The 14919-nt window shown below is 38.2% G+C and overlaps 1 protein-coding gene across 1 annotated transcript in view; it reads right to left on the bottom strand.

Moving 5' to 3' along the window:
* The window catches only part of LOC123663728 (unconventional myosin-XVIIIa-like), a 59613-nt gene extending 44694 nt beyond the window's left edge, over positions 1-14919 (bottom strand). The window contains exons 1-3 of the mRNA XM_045598393.1: positions 14833-14919; positions 4784-4932; positions 3623-3746 (exon numbers count right to left, since the gene is read on the bottom strand). Of these exons, the coding sequence (XP_045454349.1) occupies positions 3623-3746; positions 4784-4932; positions 14833-14919 (360 nt within the window). The remainder of the gene's footprint in view (positions 1-3622; positions 3747-4783; positions 4933-14832) is intronic.

Raw genomic sequence — 14919 nt, 5'->3', positions numbered from 1 at the left:
AGTTATGCTGTATAATACAACGTAGGTCGACGAAAATAGTCAAGTAAAAACGTATTATTTATATAACTCGAAAAGTTGTTGTTAGATCTCAAATAAACTTAAGTGAGACCAAATGACACACACGACCTTTCGATTAAAAAAAATGTTGAAATCGGTCCACTCAGTCAAAAGTTCTGAAGTAACATACATAAAAAATACAGTTAAATTGAGAGCTTCCTCCTTTTTTGGAAGTCGGTTAAAAATAGAAACCGATTTTACACGTCTATAGAATTCCTAAGTCGACAAGCTTGAACAGTGAAAGATTTAGTATAAAAGAAAGAGGAGTGAGAGGGAAATTCAAGAAGTAAGCTTTCCTCAGAACGAAGACTGCGTTCATTGGAATCACTAAGAAATTTAAATCGTCGTTTTAGATAAGCAGGTACAACAGGGTTAAAAAGAATAGAGTAAAGTAAGTTGAGAATATACGTATTCCCGCAGTAGGGAATTGGGTGCCACTCAGGGCGTAACTACTGCCATATCAGCCGTATCAATGATACGGGGCCCCCTATTTACAGGGTGTTTTTTAAGGTGTGTAAGTAAAAGTTTTGACTGAGGTAGGGCACAGCAGGAATTTCCTGCTCAAAATATGGAGCAGCCCGACTGGGGTAGTACCTCGACCTTACAGAAGATCACAGCAAAATAATACTGTTTTCAAGCAGTATTGTGTTCCTGTTGGTGAGTAAGGTGACCAGAGCTCCTGGGGGGGATTGGGGATTGGGTCGGCAACGCGCTTGCGATGCTTCTGGTGTTGCAGGCGTCTATAAGCTACGGTAATCGCTTACCATCAGGTGAGCCGTACGATTGTTTGCCGACCTAGTGACATAAAAAAAAAAAATTAGTAAAATGTTATCCACAATGTCACTTAATCTTGTGAATCCTGGAAAAAAGAATAAAAAAACTGTCATACATACCTATAGAGTTTTCACTTCAGAAATGACTGAAGCGTGCGCCCAATTGTTGATAACATTCTGCATCGTTTATTTCGGGATTCAGTTAATCATTATGAACAATGAATTAATCTTTTTTATATAAGAATGGAGCACACAAGCAGACGAAGCCATCTGATTTATAACGGCTACCGTCGCCCATGGCCTTTAGAGAAAAGATTTAAACACTAGACGCTTGAAAACCCCCAAATTTTAGCAAGGTCATTCCACACTTTGAATGTACGCGGAAAGAATGCGCACGAAGCTCGCACATTGGTTGCAAACTACTGGTGAATACAATTAGCACCACTAGACTTCTTGACATCGAAAGAATGCAGAACACGACAAACGACACGGCTCATAGTGCACATTACGCATCGCGTGCTCGCACCGTGGAATGCTCGATGGTGCTTTTCCCTCATCGTCAAGAGTTGAATTCGACGCAAAAAGAGTGCAAAGAATTTTCGCTTACTTTTTCGCATAATGTGCCAGAGAGCCTTCAGGTTCGCGCAATGATGGAAGTGTAGACTAAAAAACGTTACCTTCGACAGCTTTTGTAAGAAACAAAAGGCACGGGTTCCATTTGGAAAGCCCAATAGTCTCTCGCCAATTCTGCTGTGTTTGAACTTTGCCCTAGCGATTTACTACCTGTAAGACCTGGAGGCAGCGTTGAATCTCTTCTTCAGGTTATGCGCCTGTGAATCTCCCATATAGATGCGGAAGATTCATAGGAATTCACTAATAGTATTGGCCTCACAGGCTGAAGCGAACGATCCCCCGCATCTATTGCTGCAGGTCAAGGCTAATAACTCTCCAGCTTGGAACTACAAGCTCTTTAAATTAGCTTAAAATCCGAAATTCAAAACATTGATTTCATTAAAGAACTCATGGAATTATTACTGATAAAATTCAATAGCCTTGCATCCAGTTTTTCGGGGGTATTAACTTGATGTTTTTCAAAACTAAAAGTGATAAAAAATTACCTAAGGATTTCGATGGAACAGGAACAGCTACAGCAGACTACACTCACTATTGTCTATTTTAGGAGAAAGTAATAACTTATAATCAATAAATATTTATTTTAATTCAATGCAAGCATTTTTTTAATGAGAAATCTTTACCCATTATTTTGCCTGCCCCCCCCCACTAATTTTGATATAGGGCCCCAAGGTTCCCGGGGTTCCAAGGAATGCTGCGCCAGTGGTGCCACTTGAGTTTTTTACGCAATTCAGAAATATGATTCTATTTGCGAAGTCTAAATACGAATCGCATAGGTACATAGATTCGACCAAATTTAATAATCTGCTCCTTCCTTTCATCCTTACCGATGAAAAAAAACAGATAGATACTCTCTTTATTGTACACAACAACAATCAACACAATAACATATTACAAACAAAAAAAATAAAACAGTGTACAAAGGCGGTCTTATCGCTAGAGTAGCGATCTCTTCCAGACAACCTTTGGGCATATAGGACACAGCGTAGTGAAAAAGCGGTAGGGAAGTGTATACAGAGAAGTGACAATTAGTGTCACCTAGAACAATATCAACTATCGAGTATAAACAAACAGACAACAACAGAACAGAGGAGGTTCTAAAGTCGCCACGTACCTATATTTATTTATGTTTGACCATGCATAACTTTTTACAGAGTATTCCGAAATTGATAAAAAAAAATATATTGGAAAGAGTAAACCCCGAAGTTGTTTTTCGCCTAGGAGGCGAGGAAGAAGCGCGGCTCGCAGCTTGCTTGGCATAGGCATGGGAAAGAGCAGAATCCTAATTTTTTTAAACTTTCTTATTGTATTTTTTATTAGTATTACGGTAATAATAATCATAATATACTTTTTTGAAATCCTTGTATTGAGCCCTTTAATTTGATACCAAAAACAAACAACACAGTTATTTACCATAATTATCATTGTTATTTGTTAGCGAAACCCTTCGTTAGCCCAGGTTTGCACAGTGTTACAATAAAAACCGCATATACAAATACGGTTTTATTGTAGTTATGAAAAGAGAAATTATTTAATTTTGTTAAAACGAATTTTAGAAAATATCGACTAAAAATTACATCACTAGTGTATCGATATAATTATCGACTATGAGGCATCACTTCGCTGGCGTATATACGTATTGCTTTGACCCTTCCCTCCCCCAGACCTATCCCCCAAAAAGCAAGAAAGGGACAACTGCAGCTCAGACCGTTTTAGGTAGATAATTTTTGACCAAAACAGTGTTTCGTAGTCGACTGTTTTCTCCTCAAAACATGGCAATTTTTTTTTAAATTTTTTTTTAAAAAATAAAAGAAGACTTCGGCTATGCCCCTATGTTTTCATTTTTTTGAAAATATGCATATATTTTTTTTAATGAGTGTCTGAAAATGTACAAAAAATTATGCAAAATTTCGAGTTTTTGAAGTCTCCTAATTCCTATGATAATAAGAATATGAAAAAAATCAAAACATAGGGGCATGGTCATGGCAGCAAAGAGTTCTGTGTCACAAAAATATTTGATCTAGTGTCATTATCCAGGGAGAAAACAGTCGACTACGTTTGTATGGAGAAAGAGCCGGTACCCTTTCCTCTTAAGTAATCGTTTTTCCTAAAAGACTGAACCTGGAAGGTGGTTTAGTTAAGAAAATAATATGAGTTACCTGTGCTTGTTTAAGCCGGTGCTCTGTGCGGTGTACAGCGAGCAGTGGTGTGACGCGCACCAGCAGCCGCCACCACGGCCAATCGCGCACCGCGAGGAAGGCGCGCACATTGCGTTGCACACACCTACGGACACACAATTTATAATCAATAACACTGTGTTTTATATACTACCATTAGAATGGAAAAAAAAAACATGCAAAAGATGGCCGCTGGAACAGACGTGTTGGTGGAATGGAGACCGCGTGTTGGCAAACACAGTTTCGGTCGTACTCAGGTCCGATAGACCGATGATCTACGTAATATCGCTGGCGGCGGTTGGACGAGGTATGCGTGAAACCAGCATGTCACGAGCTTGGGGAAGCTTATGTTTAGCAGTAGCTAGTGGATAAGCTGAAGTGTAGGTTGAAATACCACCGTATGGCCTACGTGATGATAAGCGGTTATTATAGCATAAGGTCGCCTCCAACATCTGATGCATCACAAAAGCGTTGGTGACCCTACCCAGGAGCTCTGGCTACCTTACCACTGGAAACAACACTACTTGACAGTAATATAATATAACCTACATGACATTCCTTATACAAGGCTTATCATTAAAAACACTCTTCTCAGTGATTTGTATCTGCTAGTTACCCTTGATTCTTTTTTAGTTTCTAGTTCAAGATATATATAAATCAATAATAAATAATTACTATTCGGGCAATTAATCGTATATATAATATACTTATATGTACAATGGTTATATTGAAAAGATATCCACAACAATTAATTTTATCATCGATATATCAAGTATCTACGACAACAACCGGGACCGACAGCTTAACGTGATTTTCAAGGAACGGTGTGACGGACAAATATTTAAACAATCACAACTATCCTCTACCCGAGTGGAAATCGATCCCACGGCAGTCGCGGCAGTCGGTATTTGACGCCTTCATGCATCACTAGACCAGAGCGGTTGTCAGAGACGTAAACATTTTTTTGAGAATGCCAATAAAAAAAAATAGGAGAAGAAGCGTATTATAGAAAAAAAGCGTAGAAAACTGGAGAAGGTCAGATAACTTAATGATAATTAAATGTTCAAGCATGTGACAATTCGTGAGACAGGAAAAACGTTTGTCAAGTCAGGTGTTATCCCTATAAAACGTGTGTAAACATACCTTGCTGCAGTGTGCTGCGTGCGTAGTCTCTGGGCGCGACGGCGGGCGAGCAGGCCGCGCGCTCGCGCCTGGAGACGCACGAGCACGCGGGCGAGCGCGGCGTCGCGTCGCGCGTCCAGCTCGCCCACCACGCCGCCGCGGAACATGATCTGACACAACAGATACGTTGTTAATATGCAATAATCTTGTCACGATATTTGATATGGTATATGGATGAATATTTGGTTAATATGAATGGAATAAATGTGTTATTATGTATGTTTGTTAACCCTTTCCGCAAAAATTACTGTATTATTTTTAATGACACATAAAAACATATTTAGATAAAGACAAATTATAAAAAAATATGAGTAAGAAATATGTGAATACAATGTATCAAGCAAGAGACAATTTCGTTTAGTAAAGCATAATTACTTCGTAAATATGTACCAGGTTTCTTATGGTTTTACAGCAGAGCATACCTAAATGGCAACTGAATTGCTTAGAATTCAATTCAACGTATGTAAAACAGCGCGGTTCGTTTATTAGTGTTGTAACTTGTACTTAATAATATTATTTAATATCGAACAATATTATTATCTTGTAAATGGAGTCAGGACATAACATTACTCATTCTTTACAAATAACGCACTATTTCACAACAATCTTATACAACTACAAGCGATTACAACTTGCGTATTTGTATTTGTTTTGTAATTTAAGATTGTTGTATATACATACATATATTATGTTAATGAAGTATTCCTTTTGTTCGTTCATTGACTTTCTTTTCGAAGAAATTACGTTCAATTTTATATTATTTAATCGAAACGGCCAATTATTATACGGTTACATTATACAGTATCGTCTTGTGTGAAGAGATAGGTGCGAGTTAACTGAAGTATTAGATAATTATTACTTATTAGAATTTTTTTGACACGTTCAATTTTAATTTAGCAATTTTATAGGGATTGAAAAAAAATATTAATTTATGTTGCGAATAAAAAAAAGAGAAATTTATATTAAACGGGTTGATCTTTAGCTCATAAGATTTAGTCTTTTGTTCAGAAGTCCTATAAATATAATTTACTGAGCAATCTTAAATAATATAATTGTACAGTATGGTGTTCCATGCTGTACAAACTTCATTATCATTTTTTTTAAACAAATTCTAAGAAATGTAGTCACATTGAGAAGGCTCGTTACTTTTACGAGTTTTAGTTTTAACCGCTGTCACGCACAATGTAAACATTAACGAGTGGCCCGCTCTATTTCCACAACGACCGGCATCTCCATTGTTACGAGATCTCGTTTACATTTCAACGCGACGATTGAGACATGTACATTTACCGTATTGTCCTGTATGTAGCAAGCAATAAACAGCTTATTTCCTCGATATTTATTTCTTTCTTTTGAGACTTCATATTTTCCTTAGGATGTTATGCTTAATTCGTGAGCACGAGTGCTTTAAAGACTTAAAGTATGTTTCACATGTAGGTAACAAATTTTATTTCACATACTAGTTGTCGATAGATATACTATTAGGTACTTAAATACATTTGAAGCACGAGGGAGAATATGTCTTGTGTGTGAAACTCAACTAATAAGCTATCAGTTTTAATTTAACATGTTGCAATGACATGACAAATGTAGTGGTTCCTACGTTCTTTTGGAGATTGCAGAGATTTTATAAAGCAAGCCTGTACTTTGTGAGTAGAATATGCAGAACATCTTAATAAAGTTATTACTAAAATAGAAATACATGCTTATGGCTAATATGAAAACATTTTTCATTTGTTATATACGAAAGAAATACGATTTGATAGACTAACGGGCTCATCATATATTTACATAATAAATTAACTGTCGAATAGCTGTTAAGCTAATTTTAAATCTATAAATAGACCATAAAATTGTATAAATATAACGGAATGGTGATGATCGATACATAATTCCTCATGTATTTGTTTCAGAGTAAAATGTAACTAAGTTAAGCGAAGCATAAAATTTCGTGATACATAATCATTGGAACATCTAAAATCTTCAGCTCTACCAGTGCAAGTAACTATAAGTGCTTCGTATAGGAATCTTACTCGATCGCTAAATTGGAGTTTTAATACATTCGTTGCTGCACTACTATACATCAAATTATTCTGAACTGATAAAGTTACGAAATTGAAATAAAGATATGATTACTTATGATGTAACCCTTATATAGAAAGTTAAAGAAAAATAAACGCCTTAACCCTGTCAAGACTCTTGTTACACCATAAATATTTGTTTACTGAATGTTTTAAATCAGTTTTAATTTTGTTAACATCGATACTACTTAACTTCATAGTTTCCTAGGAAAACTTCATCCAAGTTCTACGGTTAGGATAATTTCTACCGCCATACTTCTATTACCAAATAAAAATCATCTTGACAAGGTTGAATTCCAAGATTTGTCAAAGGTACTTTACATCCATATCAGTTAATGTTACACGTATTGTATTTAGTAAATATGTTATAACATGAATATTGTTACTGTGCTAAGCAAATAAATAATAATAAAATAATAGTGTGTAAAAAAATATGATCGCTGATCGAATAATACGAAACCCAGAAGCGTGCAGCAACAACGTCACCGATAAATTGTCAAATTCGTTAAATAATAAAACGGAAACAGTGGTTTCGTGGTAATATAAACCGACTTTCAGTTACTAGTTGACCTAGTTCATCACTTAGCGGTAGGAACATAATGACACCTGACTGGCGAGCTGATACGAGATGATTGTTTATTATTGGTATTAGACCGACGCTGCGTCTCTAATAGGACGTGACAGCTCGTCGCCTTTACTATTTACATTGCATTGATCTTTTTCATTTATATTTATGACTAGCTGCCTGGACAGATTTCGTTCTGTCAAAAGTTAATAATTTTAAATTAATTTCTTTTTTTTTTAGTATTAAAACCTTCCGTGGACGTTAAGGAACATAGAAAAAAAATACCCGAATTGGTAGAGTTAATCTTGAGCTATGCGCTTAGTAACATTCATTTTTATTTAGATAGATACACAATAAAGGCCAATAACGATAGCTTTGTTTAAGTTTAGATTGTTAATTCTTTTATATTTTACTTGATATATAACTTTTATGTTAATTCATTTGAAAAGCAGGTTACCGAAAAACAGTAATATATTTTGACAAATTTAATATAGCTAAAGTATTGTACAACCATGTCACAATGAAATTAATTAATACATTTACTATATCTTTTTTTTTAATTTCAATATTTACATAAGCTTATCTTAATAATTTATTTATGTAAGTACAAAAATGACACATTAAATACATTTCAAAACAAAATACAATCAATAAAAGAATTAAGCTAAATACATTTTAGAACTATTTAATCTCGTTACAAATTAAATAGCATTCATCATTTCTTCAATTGTATGCTTATATTGAGTCTATGAGACTATCGACCGCATTTTATTTAATACCTCTATAAATAGTAGGTTAAACAAACGAGATCGTAGTTAATGGGCAAATGATAACAACGGTCCGGGGGGCATATCGGTAAAAAGTTTCATTATAAATTGTTATTACGTTCTATTGAACTGGTCCGCCTTTGAAGTTGCTTGAACAGCTTAAATACTTTTTTACATCTGTATTTACAAGCGTTAATTATGTTTTCAAAGTAAAGAATGCTATTATAACACATTACAGACACATTATATACTGTAAAATAATTTTTTGAATATTTATAACTAGTTTGATTGTTTATGATATGAGTTTGTATTTGTTGTGATTTTAATGTCCGGTATTATCTTCATTCAAAAAAGTATTCGTAGGACTTACGAAGCGATACAATTCAAACATTTCGTATTCGATATTGAACGGCTCGTACAACGTAACTATAGGAACTCGGCTAGTCTTTTTACCTTTGAGATAGTTATTAAAGTTCATTAGTAACTGAAGAGATTACGCAACTAATAAGTGTCTAAAGTGAACGTGATGGGTGAAAGCCGCGGTATGTGTTCAATATTAGTTACGTGTATATAAATAACATTAATGGATACTAAACAAGCTTAACCTTTAGCTTATCGATAAATTAATAAATAAAGATTCCTATTACTTGGGACGTTTATGTTTGTTATTGGCGCCAACTGCTATCTAATATATTATTGTAATGATTCGCTTGCTAAGCGGATATTCACTGTGTACGTAATTATAGAACTATGGTCCAACGTTTTAGTGTCGATACATACAGAACGCGTTAGGATATAGCGAGGATACAGACTGCTTATCCAAGGTTTTTTAAGGTTTGTAGCTAGCCCATGAGGCGTAAGTAGCTGTTAGTTAAAGACTAAATCTATGAATAAAAAATATTGAGTATTTGTCACTAAAGAATGTTTTGTGAAACCTTCAACAACAACACTTCAGCCTATCGCAGTCCACTGCTGGACATAGGCCTCCCCCAGTTCGCGCCACACATCCCGGTCTTCCGCAATCCTCATCCAGCCTACACCGGCAATTTTACGTAGATCGTCGGTCCAACGGGCCGGAGGACGTCCCACACTGCGTTTGCCAAGACGCGGTCTCCACTCTAGGACCCGTCTACTCCAACGGCCATCGGTCCTGCGACACAGATGACCAGCCCACTGCCACTTCAACTTGCTAATTCTGTGGGCTATGTCGGTTACCTTCGTTCTCTCGCGGATAGTCTCATTTCTAATCCTGTCTTTGAGAGAGACCCCAAGCATAGCCCGTTCCATTGCACGTTGAGCGACTTTAAACTTGTGGACCAGTCCCTTGGTCAGTGTCCACGTCTCGGCTCCGTATGTTAACACAGGCAGGACGCATTGCTCGAAAACTTTTGTCTTCAAGCATTGCGGAATCTTCGAAGTGAAGACTCGACGAAGTCTGCCAAACGCCGCCCAGCCCAACCGAATCCTCCTATCGGCCTCCTTCTCGAAGTTGTTGCGGCCTAGTTGGATAGTATGGCCTAGGTAAATATAATCCTGAACAACTTCGAGAAGGGTACCATCGACCGATACCGGTATCGGTATGACTTGGTTGTTAAACATAACTTTCGTCTTATCCAAGTTCATACAGAGACCGACACGTCGGGAGGACTCGTTTAGGCCGGCCAGCATTTGGCCTAACTCATCCAGCGTCTCCGCAAAGATGACAATATCGTCGGCGAAACGAAGGTGAGAGATGAATTCACCGTTGACGTTGATGCCCCGTTCCCCCCAATCCAAGGTCTTAAAAACATCCTCTAGCGCAGTGGTAAACAGTTTCGGTGATATTACATCACCCTGTCTTACCCCGCGCCGGAGGGAAATAGGTCTTGTTCTTTGGTCATTGACATGAACGGTCATCGTCGCCGCGTCGTACATAGATTTTAGTACTTCGATATATCGCCAGTCGATATGACATCTCTGCAGAGAGTCCAGGACAGCCCAGGTCTCGACGGAGTCGAAGGCTTTCTCGTAGTCCACAAATGCCATACACAGCGGTTGATTATATTCTTCCGTCTTTTGGATAATCTGCCGAACAGTATGGATGTGGTCCACGGTGCTGTAGCCATTTCGAAACCCAGCCTGCTCTGGTGGTTGGAATTCGTCGAGTCTTCTGGCGAGACGATTCGTAACAACCCTCGAAAACAGCTTATAGACGTGGCTCAGAAGTGAGATCGGTCTGTAATTCTTTAACAGAGACTTATCGCCTCTCTTAAAGAACAGCACCACCACACTCCTGGACCACGCCTCCGGCGTGGTACCTCGGTGGATGACGGCGTTAAATAGTCTTGCCAAGGCTTTCAGGACAGGTCGCCCTGCGGCTTTAAGGAGTTCAGTGGTAACTCCGTCATCCCCCGGGGCCCTTCCGTTTTTAAGCTGCCCGAGCGCTGCACCAATCTCATCCTCTTCGAAGTCCGGGATACACTCCGAATAATGGCGCAACAATGGTGCCCGTGGATCTTCGGTGTCCCAAGTCGCAGGCTTGCGTGCGCTCGACGAGTACAGCTGTCCATAAAAATTCTCAACCTCTTCTCGGACCTGAGGGCGAGAGCAGACGGTTCTGCCATCTGCTGTTTTAAGCTTCGCAAGAAGGCTTCTCCCCAATGGTCTTTGGAAAACTTTGGACCCCCTATTCTGCTCAATCAGAGTAGCAACCTCTCTCGTATTTGAGCAGCGGAGGTCTCGGCGAATAATTTTCCGTACCCTCTTGGAAAGAGCCCTCTGTTCTGGCGAAGCAGCCGGCAACTCGCGCCTCTGCCGCATCAGATCCAAGGCTTCGGGAGAAAGTTTGGACTGCTTCGTTGGCTTTGTTGGTGGAAAGTGCCTGCGACCCAGTGTACACACCGTCTTCACCACGTTGTCGGTTATCTCGTCCACGTCGCTAGTAGTTTCCAGCGAATCGAATCGGTTTTGGAGTTCCAACTGAAACTGCTCGGAGCCACATAGTATTTGGGGCCGCGTAGGTCGGAGAGTAGATTTCATCAAGCGGGTCCGCTCCTTTCGGAGACATATATTCAGAGTGCCCCGTACTAGCCGGTGGTCGCTGCCGGTGTTAAACCTGTTAACCACTGAGACATCTCTGAATATATGCCTTTTATTCGCTATGATGAAATCTATCTCGTTCCTCGTCACAGTATCGGGGCTTTGCCATGTCCACCTCCTTTGGGGCTTCTTCTCAAAAAATGAGTTCATCAAGAAGAGCCCCTCCGATTCGAGGAAGTTGACAAGCGTCTGCCCCCTGTGATTCCTGTGCCCCAATCCGTGTGGTCCGATGCTCGATCCGTCGCGGCCTTGTACTCCCACTTTAGCGTTGAAGTCTCCCATAACAACGCTGTAGAAGGTCGAAGTAGTGCCATGTATGGCCCTTGTAATATCTTCATACAAGGCTTCGACTTCATCGTCAGAGTGTGCCGAGGTCGGCGCATATACCTGTATCACTTTCAGGGAGTACCTGTCGGTGAGCTTAAGTACAAGGTACGCTACCCGGGTCGACACACTACTGACTTCCACAACGTTGTTAGTGAGAGTCTTGTGAACCAGAAAACCGACGCCACCTTGGGAAAGCCCATCACCTTCACGGAAGTAGAACAAGTGCCCGGAGTCCAGGATCATCGTGTCCTCTCCCTCTCTTCGGACTTCAGACAACCCCAGTATGCTCCACTTAATGTGACTAAGTTCTACCTCAAGTTCGGTGAGGTGATGGTCCAACCGTAGCGTGCGTCCATTATACGTAGCCAGGAATATTTTTCTATGGCAGCCTCCCGTACCCCGGTGATTCTTAGCACCCTCTACCCCACCGTTACCACGGCCGCTGCCGTAGCCGGGAATAGTGGGGCTGCCGGGAACTGAGGGCCTTACTTGTGAAACCTTAAAAACTTTAAAATATTTTTACTTCACGAGAAGTCGCAAGAAGTAAATTAGTGTTATATATATTTATGATATTAATGTAGATAAACATTTGTCAATATGTTTATTATTATTATTATATTTTGACGCGATTTAACGTCATAGTTTGTATTTATTTATTACGATTAGTATCAATTATTGTCATGGGAATGTGACTACAATTACATTATTGTTTTGCTAAAATTAACTCATATAAGTAGTAGAATGTCAAGTTTATAAAATAACATTAACTTCGAAGTAAGCCCTGCAATCAAAACCAACTTAAATTTACAACAGAAACCTAAATTGATTACAATTTATTAATTTTATTAAATAAATTTCAAGAATTAAAAATTTTCGGGAGAGTGTTTTTTTTCTATTATTCAGTATAAGTTTTACCAGTAGAGTCTGACAGATTCTCTGTTAACATAAGATCAATTTTACTTCGCAGTAGATTGGATCTAGTAAAACAGCATTGCAGCGCGCTCCAGTTGCCGCTAATATTACCACCCGACCGCACTGCATAGCGGTCTTCTTCGTGATAGACAGTTTTTTAGAAATATTCCTTTTTATAAAGCATTCTCCCTCTGATAACTTATTCATACTAATAGTATCTATAAAACAAGTACTTGCTTGTTTATACTTGATAAAACGCGGAAATATCTAACCTGTTTTAAATAATTCAATCAAAATCGGATTAGGTAGCTAATTTTTTCTCTTGAAGTGGCTACAAATATCAACGCGAATAAGACTAAAATACACCACCTGATTGCTCCACCCATCAGATTCAATGTGAAATCTAAAAATTCGCGCCCAACCCAGACAAACATATTTTATATCTATTAGTTCAGTCTTTTACAGCAGAGGTTGAGAAACATTCACAGTAGCAATAAATACAACATGACTTCGAATTGCCTTCTTCAAAATAATCCTACTTATTGTTGAGCTTATTTTCGTCCGTCCACTATTCAAAGACAAGTCGGAACATCCGCTACGCAAACGATGTATCATTGTGTCAACATATTCTCCCGTTGCTGGAAACAAAGGTGCTCGTTCACTTGATAGCCAACAAAAAATACGACGCGATCCAAAGCAATTTTCTGATATTTGAGATATCCGAGTATTTGAGCAGAGGTTACAATAATACCGGTTCTTTGACTCCTTGAGACCGTGAGGAACAATTGTTTTGTTCTGAATAATACTATATTTTTTTGTCACCTTTACAGTATATTATATGCTCGTGGAACCGGACACTGCGATTTTGAAAAAAATATTAAATTCGAATGAATCGTCAATTTGTTGTGATGTTACATGTTGCTAGTTAAGCTTTTTTGTACAAGTAAATTATTATAGAGACAAAATACGAGGCGATACAAAAAATGCGGTTTTTGTATAGAAGGTGGAATTTTTCTTTGCTTCATTATTTTAAGATTATTATCATCGTCATTTTTAAGATCATATTAGGGTCCTAGCGTGATACACCGATAGAAAAAAATGAAGACCTTTACGATACAAAATGTTGAGAAAAATATCACCACTTTCACAATGTTAATGACAGGTGTACCTAGCACTGATTGTGATAAAAAAAAAATCTTTTTATATCGAAAAATATTAATCCGGTTACATTACGGCTTGGTACATAGACATATGATGATCTGGATTGATGTAATTTCTACTTTAACGAAATTCACAAAGTATTGAAAATATGCGAAAAGTGATAGAACTATAGTTTACTAGTTACAAAGAAGTCATGAAACAAAACCCTGCAGAAAACATTCTTCTTTCTACTTCTATCTTCTATATAGATACTAGCTGACCTAACGAACTTCGTGCCTCCTATTTTTTTTGTGAATAATAATCAAATAAGTCGAAATAAAATATAGGCTTTATTTGCTGACCTGGCTAACTACGTACCTTCTAAACATTTTTGATGTGTGGATTTCTAATGTGTGGGTAACACAAAAATAAAAATCGTACATATTCGTACCTTCTATTTTTTATGGAAATATAATAATTAAATAAACCGAAATAAAATATAGCCTTTATTTTAAGTAGGACAAACTTATATATCTGCGCCAAATTTCATTAAAATCGCTCCAGTAGTTTCGGAGATTAGCCCGGACAAAGGACAACAAACGGAGATTTTTATATAAGTAGATATATGTATATATTTATAAAGTAAAAACCGTTTATTTCTCGAAAGCAATAGTATCGGTATCAGTGGAGACGCACATAACGTATTAACACGTTGAACGCCATGACGGACACCGTATGTCCGACAGCATACTTTCGCCTGGGGCCACACCAATAAATCGAGAATCGTCAAAAAATTGTTAAGGTGTTTTTCTGCAAATATTGTCAGCGAAAACCTCAAAAATAATGGGCGACTGACGGAAACAGTTATTTACCCATTATTTTCCAAGATCTCAAGTGGCAGACACCAGCTATAACATTTTTGGAAACAATTTGTTAAAAAGCCTATAAATTCAAAGTGTTTTCGATTTTTTTTTTGTGCTATGTGGCCTTATTGCACTGTGAGGCCGCGCGGGTCACTTGCCTTAGTAAAAACAGTCGAAACACTGTCTGTCGGCTCCCTAGAGGCTTCTGAAGTGATCGAGGGCATGCGGACACATGGTGTCCGACACGGCCTCTTGGACCCAATATAATGGCAGTCACATGGTGTCCGTCGCGGCCCACTGGACTAAACATGGTTTTTGGTCTGGCGTTCAACGTGTTAATAAGCACACTGGTGGAATCCACCAT

This window comes from Melitaea cinxia, chromosome 20 (genome assembly GCF_905220565.1).
Source record: "Melitaea cinxia chromosome 20, ilMelCinx1.1, whole genome shotgun sequence".
Lineage (NCBI taxonomy): Eukaryota > Metazoa > Arthropoda > Insecta > Lepidoptera > Nymphalidae > Melitaea > Melitaea cinxia.
This window is presented reverse-complemented; position numbering and strand designations above follow the sequence as displayed.